The sequence below is a fragment of the Chenopodium album genome, chromosome 13 (genome assembly GCF_948465745.1).
Source record: "Chenopodium album chromosome 13, dcCheAlbu1.1, whole genome shotgun sequence".
Taxonomy (NCBI): Eukaryota; Viridiplantae; Streptophyta; class Magnoliopsida; order Caryophyllales; family Amaranthaceae; genus Chenopodium; species Chenopodium album.
The window spans coordinates 19,359,831-19,379,876 of NC_137846.1; the positions used below are offsets into that span (position 1 = coordinate 19,359,831).

Genomic DNA, 20,046 nt, shown 5'->3' on the forward strand with positions numbered 1-20,046 from the left:
CAATGAAACCACCTTTAGAGTTACTCTGATGGTAACTAATTGTCAAATTAGATTATTATCTTAACTTCATATCTATCTGTGTGACCCAATAGTTAGATATTATTTTGTTATTATTATTATATAACTTTACAATTAAGGAGATTAAGACTAGTTCTAAATCTATAAGTAATGTCATATCTTAATATTGGACATATCCTACATAATAACCAAATGAAAAAAATGGAATTAGAGCAATTACGTACAATGGCAACTGTTTTTTTTTTTTTTTGGGAAATTCTACGCTATAACCCTCAAGTGTTCGAAATTCTACATTGTGCCAGGATTTTTGAAATGTCTACACTGTAACCCCAAGGTACATTTAGTAAGTGTACGGTAACCCACATCATCTAGCATTTATGACGGACATTAGGTGGGCATTAAAGACGTCACCTAACTCTAAATTTTCACAGTCACTTTCTCTCTGCTTCAAATTGATTTCCCTCCTTAACTCACCCCTGTTTACGAATTTGATCATAAAAGGGACCAAACATAAAAGGGACTTCTTCATCTGGAGTAGTGGCGAATTATCTAGGGTTTCCTTCTCCGAATTTTGGCGAAGAAGTTGAGGTTGTAAGTGTACGGTAACAAGTTGAGGTTGTGCGAAGAAGACAACTTTTGCGAAGAAGGAATGGTTGCTCTTTATTACCCTAACCCTTACAATTATGATGAAAGGTTATTGATTGATGTTGTGATTGTTAGTGTAAATGCATAAAGGTTATAAATTTCCATTCTTTTTGTTAAGTATTTGTTATAGTGGCATGACCTTAATTCTGGGAGAAATCGGCGTGATTATGTGTTTTTTTGTTTGTGGATGGGTTGATGTCTCTGGGCTATGGGTTGGTTGTTGTTTGTTTACCTATGCAATTTGTATGTGTATGAATTTGGTTGTTATGTAGTGTGTGTACTTTATGTTTGATGATTGTATGGGTAACACATTTTATAGATGGAAGAGGAGAGGATTTTGAAAATTCATTATTGTGCTAATTGTGTAGATTTAACAATTGATGATGTGGATAAGTGTTTGTTAATTGATGTAATTAATGATATGTGTGAGGATTTTGCAAATAGAGGTTTTGAGTTGCCTGAATACCCTAACCTGCATTACTAGTATAATCAGAAAGCTATTAATTTAGTTGATGATGGAAGTTTGATGAAAATGTTTGAGACTATTGAAAAGAAAGAGATTGATATTTGGGTTGGTTGTTTGAGTAAGCCTTCCTTCATTCTGAATTTAGCTAGAACTATTAAACCCCAATAAATTAAGCCCAATAAACATGGCACAATTGGAGTTGACGGGAACTACCCCATTCTTACCCTTTTGGAAGGTATTGAAAGTGCCTTCTTTTGTACTTGTTATTAAGTTAAATGTATGACAACATTGTGTACGGTGCAAGTGTTAGGAGAATAGAAATGGTGAGGCATGCTACAAGACAACAAACCAGTGAGTAATGGGTTAATGGAGTTTGCCCTAACATTAGAGAAAGAGTTAAGGTTCTAATGAAGGAGGCCAGGTTTTGTAATGCTTACCCAGCTGGAAGGGGTGAGTATGAAATCTCATATGGTAAAAGTATGTTGCATGTATCATTGAACTCAAGGACATGTGTCTGTGGAAGGTGGCAAATCAGTGGGATTCCATATAGACATGGAATTAGGGCACTGTTAGATGCTAGGAAAGAGCAAACTGATTATGTTAGTGAGTGGTATTCAGTGGCTAGGTATAAGGCAGCTTATGCTGGGAACATCTTGCCCATCCCAGATCCTGAACAATAGCCTAATTTGGAATTCCCAAAGATGGCGCCCCCACCAATCAAAAGAAGTGTGGGTAGACACCTTCAAGAAATAGAATAAGAGAAGAGGTAGAGCAAAGAAAAGGAAAGAGAATTGCTACTGTGAAATGCCAGAAATGTCAACAATTTAGACATAACACTTTAACTTGCAAGGGGGGCAACTAAGAAGGAGTTGCTGGCAACACTGGGGAAGACATCACAGCAAGCTAAGGGAAAGGGAAAAATGGCTACAAGGCAATGCAGTCAACTAAATAACACCAACTTGATTGAGCTCATGATACATGGATCTACATCATCACAGCCAATTCCCAAAACCCAGCCAGTGCACACTCCTACTTCAAGTTAGCCACCATCTACCAGAGAACCATCCAGCTAACCCGTCCTAAGACATAGTACCATATCAGCTGTCAGAGGTGCTGCATTCATTCAGCCTCCACCAACATCAGAATTGCACCAGAGCATTAGCCCAAAGAGGCAAAAAATTATGAACAGGCTGTCAATGCTGTAAATTGATCCCCTTTCGAAATTCTTTTGGAATCACTTTTGCAAATAACATTACTCTGGATATGTAACCACTTAAGTGGCTTTTTATTACTAGCAAACTTCTTAATTTCATGTCCTTTTTGTTGACTAGCTAACTGCTTCATTTATGGGTTTGTTTTTTGTAACCAACAGTTATGATGTTGATATGATTAGCTCATCTCAGTGATGATCTTCATATGTTTATGTTTGGAAAATTTTGTCATGTCTTATATAATTAACCCATCTCAGTTATGTTTTATATGGCTATTTGTAATTGCAAATATAAAATGCATTCACACAATAATCACAAGAACACAATTAATCAAAACCCAAATTTATTTATACCATTTATCATTTAATCTTGGTTACAATTGCACCAAATTTGGCAATTACAATCAATTACCCCCATTTTTAAGCATTAAAATCACCACTATATAACATACATAAACACTCCAACCCTCACAATTTCCCTAACATAAGACATAAAATCTGTGAACTTGAACATCACTGCTTCAATCCCATTGTTGTTGTTCTTCAGTGTATCAAGCCCTTCAATATCACTATCATCGAGCCACTTGAAGAATCCACAATCATTGCACTTGAAAAAATCTTTTCTTGGGTTCTTGTTCGTGGTTGAGATCTTCATCTTCGTAAATTTGGGTGGCTTGCACCAACGTCGTGGACTGATAAACTCTAAAGTACAAGTCGAATTGGAAGGAAAAGAGCTGCGAGAGCTTGTCGGAGACATTAATGTGTATAGGAGAGAGAAAACTATGGAAACCCTAATTAAATTGTAATTTGGGGAAAAATAAGGGGAAGGATTATACATAAAGGGAGGGAATGGAGAGCTTTATATTTGGAGGGAATATTTCCCACCAAACTCAACTAATATCACAAAAACACTGCTTCAATTGACTTAACAAAACCATATTAACGAACACTTAACGCCAAGGGTACTGTACACATACTAAATGCACCTTGGGGTTACAATGTAGACATTTCAAAAACCCTGGGCACGGCGTAGAATTTCGAAAACTTGAGGGTTATAGCGTAAATTTTCCTTTTTTTTTTTAAGAATACAATGGCAAGATGTTAAATATATGTAAATATGTTTTTGTATTTATGTAAATTAAGAAAGCTAATATTCAGCCCCTTTTAGGCTAAATACATGCTGCTGCTATTAGTTGTATTCCATAGAATTAGGCGCTTATCATTGTTCTGTTTTGTATATACATGTCTATCTATCTTAATGAGAATCATTGGGGAAAATATAATCTTTTTTTTTCAAATTGTCAAAATATATTGTTTCAAAAAAATTGTCAAAATATATAATCTTTTTTCTAATAGTCTATATTTTATGTGTCATAAAAAATAATGGATGACAACACTATTGTATAATATTGATTTATTTTTTCACCAAAAAAAAATATTATTGATTTATTTCCTAAACAGTACGATTATAATGGAATATTTAAAAAGATTTGGATGAAAAAAAAAATTATATGGGATAACTTATGTAACAATAATAACATTTTCCTAAAATTAAGCAATCAACAGCTAATGACATCATATAGCTAGGCAATATTCTTTAAATATAGATCTTAAATCTAACAGTTTAGCTTCTATTGTTAATATAGATTTCAATTTTGCTTTAAATAATTTTTTTACTTTATAGAAAGCTGGTTTGAATTTCAAATTGACAAACCAAAAAACAAAAATTACTGTCCAAACCTATGTTTATTATTTTGGTCAAAATTTATTTTAACTGTGTATTATATCTTAAATTAGCTATAGTAAATTATGAAATTACCAAAAACTGGTTCGCCTAAACTAAATCGATTTACCAATTAACATTTAATAAAGAAAATATTTGATATTTAAAAAAGGAGTAAAATATGCTACATTACGGAGTATTATTACCTAAGCTATCCCCTATTACCTAAGCTATCCCCTAATAATTGGAATGACCATGTTCGTTCAAAATAATAAAATTATGTGTTACAGGTAATGTCCTATTAGAAGTTAGGCTAATGCCTTATACACGAACAAGATTCATGGTTCCATCTTCGGGTTTTTTTATTTTTTTTTATTATTTTTTTTATCAAAATGGTTTTCAAAACAAAATTTATGGTTTCTTCTCCGATTTGCCTCACAAACCCAGATTTTCGAAAAATTGATAAATTATTTTAATTTTTGCATATAATGGTCGATTTTGCATGCATCCCTTGATTGTAATTGTCCAATTAACATATATTGTTTTAGGATTATAGATGAACTCATATTTGCACGAATGATTTTGAATGAATTCAAATTTCACATATAATATGTTGATTGATGCATATTTTTAATCTTCATTAATGTGTGAGTTTATTATGGGACAAAGATTATGATGATGGTGGTAATTTTCAACCATTGATGAAGAATATTGAAGAACAATGAAGAACAATATATTGATTTTAATTATCTTTATATAATTCTTTTTTTAGGAATTATCTTCATATAATGGTTGTATTTGATTTTATAAAAAATTGATTTTAATTTTTTTTTCAAAAAAACAAAGAATAATTTTCAAAATAAAAAAAAATGAATAAAAGAACTTTGACCAAGCATAAAAATAAATCAAAAATCAACCAATAAGAATTAAGAATAGTGGTAATCATTTTAAGAATCTATAATAAATATTACTAAAGTAGAAACTGCTGATATCATATTGTCCACGTGGCAGCTTTATAAGAAAAATTTTCTCTCCTAATTAAAATCTGATGTCATTATATTTTCTTTGGTTTCAAATTTCAAATTTAATTTCTCCTCCTCTTAATTTATCTATACTCTTTAATTTATTTATTTTTCTTCTATCACCAACTATTGGTATCTAATACATCTTTCTCTTATGCTTCATCGAACAAAATACTTTGATATATATATTTTTTCTATTTTCCTTTATATATTTCAAGTTTAAAATCATTTTTTATTTGCTTAATTAAAATCGTATAGTAAAATTCTAACTTTTTTGTATATGCTTAAATTTTCATATTCGGTTTGTTCTTCTTCAAAATTAATTTTTTTAAAATTAGCATTTACAACTAATGGTTATGTCTCAATAATTTTTCTGATACGTAAGAATATATAAAATATATACTCCATATTTCAAAGAAATCCGTGCATCGCACGGGACTAATCTAGTAACCACTGTAGAATCATCCATTAACTATTACCAAAACAAAACATTGCTGACATCATCAACTCTTAAACTATCCTACGTGTCATTATAACATTAAAAAAATTTCCTCCATTTTTATGTGAGTCATCAAATATTTTTTTTTAATTTACAAAACAAAAATTAATTGCCACACTTTTTTATGCAAATGATAGTATATATATATATATTTATTAATTATGCGTAATAATAAAACTATTTAAATAGTGCAAAGGACGAGTCTAAACTAGTAACGTACTAAAATACTTCCTTCGTTTTTTTTTTAGTTTCTACACTTTTATCTTCACGATTTCCTAGACAATTTTCTAAGAGGAGAGAGATAGAGAGAAAAATAAGAGGGACCCATGTGGGTAAGAGAGAAATAGAGAGAAGGAAATGTCAAAAATAAAAAGTATTGTAACTAATTAGCAATTTCCAAAGTAAGAAAGTGTAGCAATTAAAAAAAAACCGAGGAAGTATGAAATTAAGGATTATGGATGGCAATCCAGTCCGAATCCGACCCTACTCTGCCCCGATCCGAGGTAAAAAATCCGCTCCGAGTTCGAGAAAAAAGTAATCCGAGTTCGACTCCGTTAAAATAATCCGACTCTGAGTCGGAGGAGGGTCGGAGTCGGATCCTAAAAAAAATCCGACTCCGACAAATGTCCGACTTTGACGGATTATCCGACTCCGACTCCAATAGATAGTGGATTTTTGTGTGGGTCATGGTGGCATTGGGTGTGGGTTGTCAAGGCCCAAATAGCCTAACATCTCAAAGTATATTAAATAATGTAAAAGAAACTCGGAGTCGGGTCGGATCGGAGTCGGAGTCGGAGGTCGGATATTGAAGTCGGAGTCGGAGTCGGATTTCGGAGTCGGATGTCGGAGTCGGAGTTGGATGTCGGATTTAACATCCGACTTCTTGTCGGATCGGAGTCGGATTTAGCATAATCCGCTCCGAGTCCGACCCGTTGCCATCCCTATTAAGGATACAATATAATCCTGTTAATCCGTGATTAAAAAAAGAAAAAAAAAAAAAAATTGTCGTCTCCGTCAGCCGCCAACCTCATTACGAGTAGAACTCTGGCATCCCACGTGTTGTCCCCTTAAATAACCCACTAATAACTTACTACGTGTGAAGTGGACCCACATTTTTTGTCCTTATTATGTACACATGTCATTTTTTATATTGTCTACCCTTTTTTAATTTCTTCTAACCTTATCTTTGCACTCAAAAAGTTTAAAAAAAAGGGTTATTAATTTTTTATTTTGTATATTATAATTAACGTCATTTAAATGGTGATGAGATTTTCTAATTATGTTTCATTGTTTAGTAAAGAAATCTGAGGTAATGAACTAATGAATGGCTGACTTTTAAAGTTTTCCAACTAACTTATGGTGTAATTGTATTTTATTTCATGTTTTTATAATTTTGTATTTGACTTTTTGTATTATAAAAATATTAAACTTTGGGTTATCTTGGCAAGCACTTGGACTTGGGTAGTACGAGTAATTATATTGTTTAAGGAAAGAGATCATCTTTATTGGCTAACACTTCCTCTTTTTCTAAATTATATACGAAGTATATAAATGCAATCGTTTGACATTTTAAAATTTTACATTATACATTTATATCTTTTTGAAATAACATTATACATTTATATATACTCCCTCTGTGTTTTATTTGCAATGTTATTGTATAATGCGTGTTTGGTCAAACTGTAATACTTATTTAAACACGGAGGGAGTACTACATTTGTTTCATTTTATTTGCAACGATATGGCATTCACTAGCATTCAGGTAAAATTTGTTTGTGAGTGGTAAATAGAGAGCGGAAAAATTGAATGTGACGAGGAGAGAGATAAAAAGAAATAACAAGTAAAAAAGGAAAGGAAATATTTGTTGCAAATAATTTATAATATCATTTACTGATAAATGTTGCATCAAATTGAAATAGAGGTAATATTAAGTTTGATAGCAAGTTTTTTGTGTGGTTAATCACGTAATGTGGCTACATTTGTTTATATTTTTACAGAATTATAAACAACGTTTTAAATCAAAATCTAACAAAGTTAACACAGACTGTCTACAAGCCAAATTCCGCCTAAATTATGATTTTTTTTTCTTTTTTTTTTTAGGGCGGGGGAGAGTGGGGGGGGGTTAATTTAAACGAATATTTTTAAATTTTTACGAGCACTAATTATTATATTGTTAAATTACTGGTTATGTGCTTAAAATTTGTTTGATTCATCAAGTATATAGAAAAGCCCTAGTACTAATTTGCTTAAAATTTCCAATTGATTTATTGAATTCATGTTTAGAGTAGGTGGATAATTAGAGTCTGATTCCATGATTTTTAATCTGCACCATCTATTATTAGTATTAATACTGTAATTATATTGACTATTTTACATGAATCACATATATAAACTCTAGAGTAGATAAAGATTAAAAATTTGACATTTTGAAAACCGATTGAATCTTTCAGTTTTTGTTCATTATTTGAATATAAGAGCCATATCACTTGTTACATTCCACTACCATTGATAAGTAGATTTTATTTTAGGCTTTGGGATGCATTTTCTTTAGAATTAGAGAAGTTTTGTATTTGTGAGTTTTTTCAAGTTGCACTCGATTTCTTCTATTTTAGTTGTTTGGTTGCTATTATGTGATTTTTGAGCAAAGTGATATTAAACAACTTTGGGTATTTGAGGATGGATCTATGGTCACGCAGACACTAAAATGTATCTCTTTAAAGTAAAACCCAATGGCAAAACAACCATCACTGCCTAATTTGGTCTAATTTGTATAATGGATATAAGAATTACTTAAATTATCATTTGTCCTAGCCTATTTGCTTTTTTCAATCCAATTTAGCCACTTTCTGCTAGCCCAATCCATTTATTGGCCCATTATTAAGGGTGTAAATGAGCCGATACATTCGTGAACTACTCGCGAACAAGCTCGGTCAAAGCTTGGTTAAAACTCGTTTGTTAAGCTAACAAACAAGCTTGAACAAAAATTTTAAGCTCGTCACATAAATGAACACAGCTCGAACAACATCATGTTCGACTCGATAGCGTTCATGAACAACCCGTTTAAGTCCATTTATAAGTTTTTTCACGGCCAATTAAAACTTGAAAAAATTATAAATTTTTTATTCATACATATTTGTAAAATGTACTAATTATTTCATCATGTAAAGGCATAAAAACTCTGCCATTACCTTTTTCTATAGAAAGAATATAAATATCTTATATAAAATTAAATGGATGTGTTAAAATTTGAAAGAAATCATACTTTTAATGATAAATTTCGGCTCATTTATTTAATCAAGCCCAATTTAGACCCGTTCAAGCTTGAACTTAAACATGAAATGCAAACGAGTATGTTCGTGAACAAAGTTTGAACAAGGAAAATTTTTAACAAGCCCAGCTCGGACAAGATTTTTAAAACCTTGTTCAAGCTCGAGATAGTTCGAATACAAATAATTCTTATCAAGCTTAGCTCGAACAGACTAAAACTCGGCTCGGCCCGGATCGTTTGCAGCCCTACCCATTATACTACCATGACTCAATTGGACACTTTCAAAATCAAGCAAAAATTGGCTTACGAAGAGTATTGGAGTCCTAAACGGATATAAATTTCATTGTAAACTGGATATGATGAGAAAGATTCTTGCCGGTACGAAAAAGGTGGGCAATTACATATACGAGGGTTAGAACCTATTTTGCTATATTCGCCGGACTCGGCTGAAATTCCGGAGCGTCCGTGTTGACACGACACGGATTCGGACACGAAATTCGTGTCAGATTCGCAATGTGCACTCGGACACTTCAGAGAGAGGGGAAGGGGAGAAATAGAGCTGAATTTTTTTAAAAAACTACCTAATTTTTCAAGTAAAGGAGTGACTTTGGAACAATTAAATTCGAGCAAAATCCCTCATTTAAAATACTACTTGACCCAGATTTAATATCCGTTTTAATATTAGTGTCGCCATGGCTATGGATAAGTAAGAAATTTGAAGGAGCAGGAGGTTGAAGAAGAAAGACAATACAAAAACAAATCAGAAAGTCAAATAGTCGGTGCTTTACAGTTGTATTCCCCCCTTTTATTGGTTTTTTATTTATTTTTAAAATCCCTTTTTACTGTTGTGACAGTTGTGTCCATCACTTTTTTACCCCTTAATTTATTTCTCTTGCGGTGAGTTACTGATTACTTAAGTACTTCATCTTTATCTTTCTTTTTTTTAAAAAAAAAAAACCCAAATAATAAGTGTTATTGTCATAGTTTTAGCATTATATGGTATAAATTTTTTGAATATTAATGAAATATTTAAATATTTTGTAATGTATAATTTTTTTGCAAAAAATGAAAATGATGTGTCCCCGCACCTGTGTCAAAATATAGGACAGAGTCTCGGTGTCCTAAAATTTTGAAAATTGGCGAATCGGACACTCGGAACACACGTACTCGAGTCCATGTAACATAGTATTTTGGTTGTCAAAATTAAAAATGGGCTGCACTTGTTAGAGATTCTTGCCGGAAATCACAAATGGGTAATGCTACTTAAACTTAAGAGACACCCTTTATTTATTATTTATTTTTTTTAACATCATTATTTTCTTTGAACCCCTCCACTCTAATACAAGTAGCCTCATATATTCAACGTCCAACTTATAACCGCAAATTTTTAGCTGGTCTCGTACTATAAAAATGAACATTTTCTAGAAACAAAATGAAAATTTAGTAATTGAACATTGCATGATCAAAGTGAGTGAAAAATGAAAGGCAACGATATGCAGCAACATTAAGGTCAACAAGGACAAACAATCAGAAACAAACTCAGTTCACAAAATTAAAAATTTAGGACAAACAAACAAAATGGAATTCACATATCGATCAAAGGAAAGAGAAAAATTCCGAATAAATGAGGTACCGTCATTCAGAGAGTGAGAATCGACACGCGTAGAAATGGGAGAAGAGAAGGAAGAATGAGAAGCACGAATAGCTTCACTGCCACCAGCAAGAAGATTAGAATTGCCGACTTCACTGAAAATTTGCCGGTCGTAAGTGTGAATTGAAACATTTGAGAATTGAAAATGTGAAGAAAATAGTATAGTTATTGTTAGTAGTAGTATGAACTATGAAATTTGGGAGTTTAAGGAGAGAGAAAGAAAGGGGTTGTTTAAGATTATGGATCCCGATTTCCATTTCGATTTCCATCCCAATTTCCGGTGAAAGCTTAATTAATTAATGAACATTTATAATATAAGAATAAAATAAAGAGACTATGAAACCAAAAAAAAAAATTGTACATCTAATGTTATATAATTGAACATCCTTTATTATAATAACGAACGTTTTATACAACTGAACAAACACAAAAATTTATACTCCATTAATTAAAAAAGAAAATGAACATTTATTTTATAAGAATGAACATCATACGGCCTAAAAATAAACATTTATTTTATACGAATGAACATTATATTGAATGAAAATGAACAATTAATTATTGAGAAATACAAAATTATTGTAAAATATGTTAGTTAGAAAATGTTCATTTTTGTTATACTAAATGTTCATTTTTGAACAAGGGATCAGCCAAGTCTAGCTGGTCTCGAGACCAGCTAACAACAACTGACTTATAACTCTATAAAGATCTATTCGGGCCTGGGCCTGATCCTATAGTACAATAAGAAGTTGTAATTTAATTTGTCTTTGAACACCATTCGGGCCTGGGCCTGGTCCTTGTCCAGAGACTCACTTCGTCAATTGTTCCAAAATTTAAAATCAATAAACCCAATCAATGATGACCGCATGACAACTACGGACTACCTACAAAAATTACTTCTGCATAGGAAGTAAAATGTTTGGATTCTCTAAGGAAGGCATAAATAAAACTTCAAATCATAAAACTTCAAATCAATACAGTTATTTTATTTAGGAACTCTTCGGGGTTTGTTTGGTTTGATGTAATACTAGTTTTTTGGCGTGGATGATGGCCTAAGTTAGTGCATTAATTTCATGATTGAAATTCTAATTTATATTTAATTTTAATAGAATGACATATAATACGGTAATTGCTTAGTGGCTAACACTATACTTTTAAAACTAAAGGTTATGGGTAAAAAAAAAGAAAGTAAGAGTGAAAAGCTGAAAATGGATAAGAGGAAAGAAAAAAAGGAGATAAGGAGGGTGAAAAATGTGGTTTTCTTTATTTTGCGCGCGTGCACACACACCAAAAATAAATAAATTTCGACCATTGAGAGAGAAATTATCTACTATTTAAAGGTTGTTTTTACCCCTTCACAACTAAACGAAGGTAAATGAAGGAAATTGAAAAAATCAGTTTAAATGAAAATAAGTTACACCAGACTTAGGGTCTGTTTTCTTCAGCTTAATTTCAGTTCATTTCAGCTTCAATCAGTTCAATTCAGTTCAGTTTAGTTCAGTTCAATTCCTAATTTTCTTCTCTCATAAACAGTTCAGCTCCAATCAATTCAGTTCAGTTCATTTCAGTAAATCAAAACAAACCCTAAATGCACCCTTAGTGTTTTATGTAGTTTACCTTGAATTAGTAATCCAACCTTAGTTTTAATAAGAGTAGCTAATGTATTGAAGCTATCAAACGCTAGTTTATAATAGCATATGTTGTATATTTGATTTTCTCCTTGCATAAATGTATTATCTGTTTCATATAAATTCGCAAGATTATATTAGTAATTAGTAAATTAAGGGAGAGCCCCTAGGTACCCTAAGCCAACTTCTAGGGTACCATTAAGTTCGAAGGCCAAGAAAACAAATAGAGTCGTATCATAATATCGTACGACATTGTCTCACAAATGTAAGGATCATGCACATCATTACTATAAGGATTAATATTACGTTGCCAAAGCAAAAAAAAAAAAAAAAAAAAAAAAAAAAAAAAAAAAAAAAACTATTGCGTTTGCGTATGTGCGTTACAATCTTATCCCAACAAGTCACTATTTATTTGGTCCCAAGTTCCGATTCAGTATAGTCCAATTGAAATTGGGCCAAAAATCTTCAAATTTTGTGATTTTTGAAAAGAGAAAGATATTCAATGTACTTTCCCTATCCACTTTCCACCCACACAAAAACAGCTTCCAAAGTTAAATTCAGTTGACCCTGATAATCCATTATCCACCTAATGATCTTGACTTTAGTTTGCTTTTCACAAATAAAAAGAGGTTTAATATATTAGAAAAAACGTGCCTCACATTCGCAACATTAGGCTTAATTTCTACTTGCTTCCTCCGTCCCTATACGAGTAATGCCTATTTCTATTTTCGGTCAATTTTGCTTATAGTTTTTCATTGCAAAAAACATGCAAGTAGAAGTATATTGTTAAATACGTCTAAATATGTAGTTTTATACTACCTTCATTTTTTATTAGTTAACACGTTTTGACTTTAGCACTGTTCACACACTTTTCTTTGTCCATGTTTAATGATTTATACGTAATGAAAAATCACAAAGTCTTATACGTGGTTAGTCACATGGTGTGGCCACTTCACATAATCACATACAAGACAATTAATTAAGTAATATGGGGTTACGGTGATGAGCAAATGGGATTACCTTGACGCGTATGTAGGTTATTTAAATGAGAAATAAGGGTTACTCTCTTAAATAAGTGAAATTATTCTTTCATTTATTAAAACAAAATAATAGGGGTTATTCGAATGAACAAATGGAGTTACTTATTTCCAAATTACTTAAATTCACTCGTATAATTAATTTGGGTTACTTTTAAGGACAACATGAGGTTACTCTTATAAAAAAATTAAGGTTACTCATACATATAAATGAAGATTACTTTTATAAACTAATGTGGCCGCACCGTGTGGCTAGCCACATACAAGACTTACCCATGAAAAATATAATCTTGTGGGATCTTGTTAGATTCATCACGATATATATTTTCATAATATCAACTTTTTATAATTTTTACTTATCGATAATTAAAGATATTAACGGTTGAAATCGTGCATTGATAAACGTGACTAAAGAAACGTGTCGACTAAAGAAACGTGTCAACTAAAAACAAACAGAGGAAGTATAAAATAAATGGCACTGTATTATGAAATGGAGTGAATAATTTTTTTTCTCCCACATACTAAAACAAAACTCAAATTCAAGAAACAAAATTTTGATTTTCCTACAACAGAAGAGTAATGACATGTATGGAATTCTTCCTATCCATTCATAAGATCTTCAATTCAACAACTAACCTTTTTTTTTCTTATAAAAAAAAGAAAATAAAAACTAAAGCCAAACAAATTTAAACAAACACAAAGCTAAAACAAGAGCCTGAAAACGAGAAACTAAACTATAATTTGAAAAGAGGGGGAAAGGAGAAGAAACAGTTCTTAAAATGCATTAACGCTGTATGAGCGTTACAGCTGACATGAGTCTAAGCTAGTAATCGAAGAAGGAGATGATGGGGAGGACGATGAAAACGAAAGTGAATTCTCCTCCACCTTTGGCACAATCTCCATCTTCTTGTCTAATTCCTCGGAAGTTTGACAGCCTATGACATCTGTGCCATCGAAGAAGGTGTCATCTATACTAATCAAATTTCCTTCTCCTTCAAACATCATATCAATATTCTCTTCAAAATTGGTCTGATTGAATAAATCAAGCAGTCCGCCATCTTCATCAAAGGGAATATCCGGAACCAAGAGGGGGTCGTAACCCCCTGTATCCAAGCAAAAGCTCCACGGGTTTTCTCTTGCATCCTCAGCACCCTCCATCCCAATCATAGCTGGGTGGTGATCAATGGAGTTAACTAGCTTAGACTCTTCAAGCTGAGATGGAATACTCATTTGTTGATCTTGTTCCTGGTGTACAACATCAGCCAAATTTCGCTGTTTTACTGGCACTTCATCTTGTAGCTCTTCTTCCTCTTTCTGTTGCTTTATTTGTTGTTGCTGAAGTTTTGGCACTGCAACTTCTGTTTGTTTGGGACTTGGTTCCCCTGATTCAACCTTTGGCATAAGATTCTTCACACGACCGATGTAATTGCTAATATCAAAATTAGTCACTGCATTTGGGCCTCTATACTCTATTGCAGCCAGATCATATGCTGCAGCAGCTTCTTCTTGTGAACCTAAAGTAAAAATGATACAAATTTGTCTCAATAGAGGATAGTGAAATTCAAAGTATACTCAACTAAGAAGAGTGTAAATTTATATACAATATATAGTTTTCCTTCTGCTAAAATTGTTAAGCAAGCTCCATTACAAAATGGAGATGAGCCAAAGCATTCGCGACAAGCAAGCTTTCATTACATAGAGAAATCAAATAAAAATCTCAATTACTGTTGAAACAGAGAATTATATTGCAGTACATGGCCACAGCTAAAAGGTCATTGACTTAGGCTTTGTTCTTTTCGCCTGAAATTATCTTTCTTAACTTATTGGAACCTATCGATACTAATTTTAGTTGTACATTGAGACTGCATAGCCTGTAATTGAAATTTATTTCTTCTAAAGCTTTGTTTTAAGAGCTGATAAGATTGATGTCAAGCAAAGCTCTAAAATGGTGGCAGGAGTATACATTCAAATACGATCCCATATAATCTGTCACAGCATTTTAGAAAACTTTAGCCTAGTAGACTAACAAACAGCGAAGTGATGGATATGTCGGGCACTTGGACAGCCTATGGAATCTGATTTTGATACAAGAACTTAGGGCCCCAATAAAAGTAAAAAGAAGCAAGAAGAAACTAGGATACAACTTCTCATTTAATTAAAAAGAAACAAGGCTTTTCTAAAGGATAATATCAAACCAGGTAGGGATGTATAAATCACAAATCATCATAACAATTTAATAGTTGGCCGGTAAGACAAGATCTAGTCAGAAGGTGAACTCCAAAGATAAGATGTGCATGAAAGCAGACCACATGTGACACATCCAACTAGGTTAATTTAGTTGACCATAACACATTTTTTCCTAGCCCTCCTGAAAAGGGGGAAAAATTAAACAAACTAATATTTAAATTAAAAGAAAAATATACAAAAAAATTATAGAAAATTTTCTGGAAAAAATAAATAAATAGATAAGTAAATAAAATCAGCAAGCATATAGTTCAATATGAATTATGAAGTCCATACCATTTAAGTGGGGACAAAATTAAGAAAAGATTTTTTTTATTTATTGATATTTTTTTAACATGATATTCCCCAACTACTAACAATACACCTTACCATTTAAGGCAGGAGTTTTGCCAACTCAAATGAAACATGGGTGAGGGGCCAAACAAGCAACAAAAGTCCCTAAAAATAGGTGGAAATATGAGATAATCTTGTCCTACCTTGATGCCCTTCAATTCTCGTGTATAAAATAAGATTACGAGCTATTTAACTCCCTAATTACCCAAGAGACCTTTCTTTCAGCTCAAAAGAATATTACTCAGTTAGAAAGGCGAGGTCAAGATTCACAGCAAATTGATCAATAGCATAATGCATGGTTTTTAAGTGATTTCGAATGTTGTAATAGTATTGACCAAAACAAAGTCACAAGATATTCTTTGATGCTTTAATTTGTACATGAAGTTCCCATGTGCACAAGTAGAGTTTTGAGTAAGGGAAGATGGTAGGACAACACTAGCATGCATGGAAGTGGCCCTATATAGTAAACACCCCCCTTATTCCCATAAAAAAGTTCTCTTTTTTCTCCTCTATACACTTTGCTTCCTTAAATTTTTAGTGCTCATCTTAATTTCTCATAAAACTAATTTCTCAACTACTCTAGATCATCCCCTATATAAAGAAAGACAAATTAAGGGCCTACCGAAAATACCAGTAAATCTCAAATTTATTTTCATAAGATTGATTCCATTCTTTAATCCTCTTTTTGTTTTCTTTTCTGATCAAATTTGACTTTATTACATATCTTTATAGGTAAAGGTGGGGGTGCATAACTGCATATGTAATAGTCAGGTGTGACGGAGTTTAAGCAAAGAGCAGGAATCTTAGTGGATCATAATTTTCACCAAAACCCTACCTAATTAATTAATCATACTAATAATTTTCTTCATAAAATCAGATCAAGCAACCCATTCCTAAAAGGTATTCACAATATTTGACTCACGTGACGCCATGTGAGTCCGTAGGAGCAATTTTTTAATTAATGGCAGATCTACTGGTACCGTACTCACCCCCTTTCCTTTATATCTTATTGTTTATAGTGGACAGGAATACATACAACATATACTATATATGATGATCACAGAAAGTGACCAAACCAAAAGGGTCAGTCCAAATATTAAGTATCTTTGTCCCTGTGATTATGATAATCACTTTGTCTGACCACGTATCTGCGTGTGTGCTCGTGATCCTAAATCTCATAGAACAAGAGCGAGCACGAGAGAAGAGTTCAGGACATTACTGAAAGTGCCTAAGTAGAGGTATTTGTTCCCATAAACGCGCCCAATTCGTGCTTCCCATCGCCCATTATGATGATGCCTACAAAAAAATAATTTTAATAAGACGTTCAAAGAATCATAGATGTCACATGACCCATAAAATTAAAGAAAAAACAATGAATGTTCAAACTTTTGACCATCTTTTTACATAAATTCCACCTTCAGAAATACATTCTCATAACAATACAAAAAATCCCAAAAATTCAAGCATTTTGATGGCTTAAAATTATTACAAGAACACAACCTCCAAAATCCAAAAAAGATGACAAATATATTAAATGGTCAAAAGTTCAGACTACTGTTGTTTATTGTTAACTTGATTCAAAAAACAAAGCACGGCAATAAAACCCATTGAAAATGTACCTAGCCACGCCACGATATTTCGAAACACCCCTCGAAAATCCACTACTTCTCCGTCTCAGTGACGCCAAGTATTCTTCCTTGGACGCATTTTGCATGACCTCAACCTCTTCCGTATAATTTTCTATCTACATAAATCAATACATACCACACCATATTGTAAGTCAAATTTATCATTATTATTATTAAATTTTGTGACAACATTAAAGCACCACATTAACATTAACATTGATAGCACGACCCAGCTGTGTGTGTCAAACATACAACAAGTGGAAAGAAAGTGGTGCAAGTCGCAAAATTAGATTAGCAATAAAACACCGCTGCATTTCATTTTGACAAGACTTTGGGTTATAAAAATTATAATATAGTCTTACTTATAATTGCTCACAAACTTAGGTAACTCACTGGAAAATTTAATGTCGTCTCTGGTCCCCAATACTTAAGTGCCGCTAAATCGTACGTCCTAGCTGCATCTACTTCACTATCATATGCTCCTGCATTTAAATAATCACCCCAAAACAAAACAATTTCAATATTGTGACGACATTAACCCCCCTTCTCTAAAAAGTTCTTCGTGTTTTTGACTCTTTTCTTGTCACAATCACCGTTCAAACAGGAATAATTTTCAGAGACAGAACAAGTATAATATGTTGCATTTTTTTATAGTTATAGTGGGGCAATTTCGTAAATTAATCAACTTTTTATCAAACATGCATCCAAAGTCAGCTGACTAGAATGTATTGTTGATTTATTTACAAAATTGCTACTAGTATCATTTTTTTCGGGACAAAATTGAATTTAAAAAAAAAAAAAAAAAAAAAAAAACCGAATGAATTGGACTTACCCAAATAAACTTTGAACAAGAAGCGGAAGATGAACGTTGAGATAGTCAGAAAGACAAAGAAAACGCACGCAGTCAGCAAGTTGGCAGAACAAACTCCAAATAACGTTATACGAATACTCCATAAATAGGTTTCAAAAAAAAAAAAAAAAAAAAATACTCCATAAATAAAAATTAAAAAATTAATGAAATAAAATAAATAATAATAGGACAAAATTTAATTCATTAATTAATTACGGAGTAATAAGTAGGACTGTAGGAGTATTACAGTATCATTATCACCAACCATACAGTAATCAAAATATTAATTAACCGAGATTACGGATCTCCATGAGAATACTCACCATTTAAATTTTTTTTTTTTACAAAAGAAATAAATTAGTATCTTTTTAATTGAATAAAATCGAGATTTTCAGAAATTACCTTGTCTTCCTTTTTTGTTTTGAAGGCTATTCCAAGAACTTTTATCCCATAAATGTGCTTCAAATCTTCCTGTCCATCTATGTCTGCAAATTTCACCCAAAAATTGAACAAAAATTAAAATTAACTCAATTTCCATGACATGCAACTTAATTAATAGACATAAAATTCAAAATAAATTCAATCAGCATTTGATTATTAATAAATTCAATCAGCATTTGATTATTAATAAATTTTCCACAAATTAACCAAAAAATTAAAATTGACAAGTGGAAATTACAAAAAATGGAAAATTTTGATTATTAATTAAATTATATTACCTTGTGACACCTCTGTAAATGGAGCTACGACGATTGGTAGAAGGATTGGTACATTTCTCAGTTTTGGGATTAACTGGTGCTCTCTTTCTTCTAGTTCGTTTCGGCTTAGGCGGCTTCTCGTCGTCATCAATTTGAATTTGGTCATTTTTATTTTTATCATCATTATGAATATGATAATCAACTATACAGGAAGACGAAGACGAAGACGACGACGACGACGACGAAGACGGAGACGAAGGCGACCCATTAGCCGAGTCAGCAGCATTACTAGTAATTGGATGAGAAACACGACAACGACGACGCGGAAGCGGAAGCGGAGGCGGGGGGTGGGATTGTGAGTGGCACCTCTTAGACGTCGTCTTCATCTTCTTTCTCCTCCGCTCGCTGCTGTTAAAGAATGAGGGGGTGAAACAAATAAAGTAATGTATGAATGTGATAAATTAGGAAGAGAAATTTGGTGAAGGAAAAGGGAGGTTTGTTTACCAAAACAAGGTAAGGGTGGATGGGAGAGTGAAGTGAGAGAGAGAAGAAAGATTGTGTAAAACAGACTTTGAGACTTGTTCTTTTCTTTCTCCTGATGTTTCTGCTTAAGGGGTTTTTAGGGGGTTTTTTTTTAACTATGGTTGAGTTTAGGTTTATTTTTATTTTTATTTTAACTAGAGTGTTGAGTTTTGTAATTAATTTTTAATTTTAAAATTTAATATGAGGGGTTTTAGAATTAGGTGTAGTGAAGCCAAACACTTGGCTTAATGGCTCCAAGTTGTTTCAGCCATGCTACCAATCAGGATTTGCTTTATACAGTGTGTAACTTTTGGATCTCTCTTTTAAGCCTTTTTTTTTTTTACCCCTTTCCAAAATACAAATAATAAAACAGTTTTATTTTCTGTAAAAAGAAAAATAAAACTGTTTTATTTTCTTTAAAAAAAAATTATACATAATATTTTGACATGTAGTTTAAGAAATACTTGTATTTGGTATTAGATTAGGTAAATGAATATATTAAATTGAAATTAAATCATTGATAAGAAGAAAGTGTTATTAAGGTTCAAACTTTACACTTAGGGTGTGTTCACATTTACTGAAATGAGCTGAACTAAACTAAATT

The 20,046-nt window shown here is 32.2% G+C and overlaps 1 protein-coding gene across 1 annotated transcript; it reads right to left on the reverse strand.

Annotated features, from left to right (window-relative positions):
- Window positions 1-13,658: 13,658 nt before the first annotated feature.
- Window positions 13,659-19,502, reverse strand: LOC145574680 (ethylene-responsive transcription factor WRI1-like). The gene is made up of 7 exons (XM_081632522.1): window positions 18,942-19,502; window positions 18,625-18,707; window positions 18,205-18,213; window positions 17,766-17,854; window positions 17,364-17,488; window positions 16,964-17,040; window positions 13,659-14,681 (listed from the first exon to the last, which is right to left on the reverse strand). The coding sequence occupies exons 1-7, from the start codon at window positions 19,304-19,306 to the stop codon at window positions 13,969-13,971; spliced, it is 1,461 nt and encodes a 486-aa protein (XP_081488648.1). The 5' UTR covers window positions 19,307-19,502; the 3' UTR covers window positions 13,659-13,968.
- Between the last annotated feature and the right edge of the window lie 544 nt (window positions 19,503-20,046).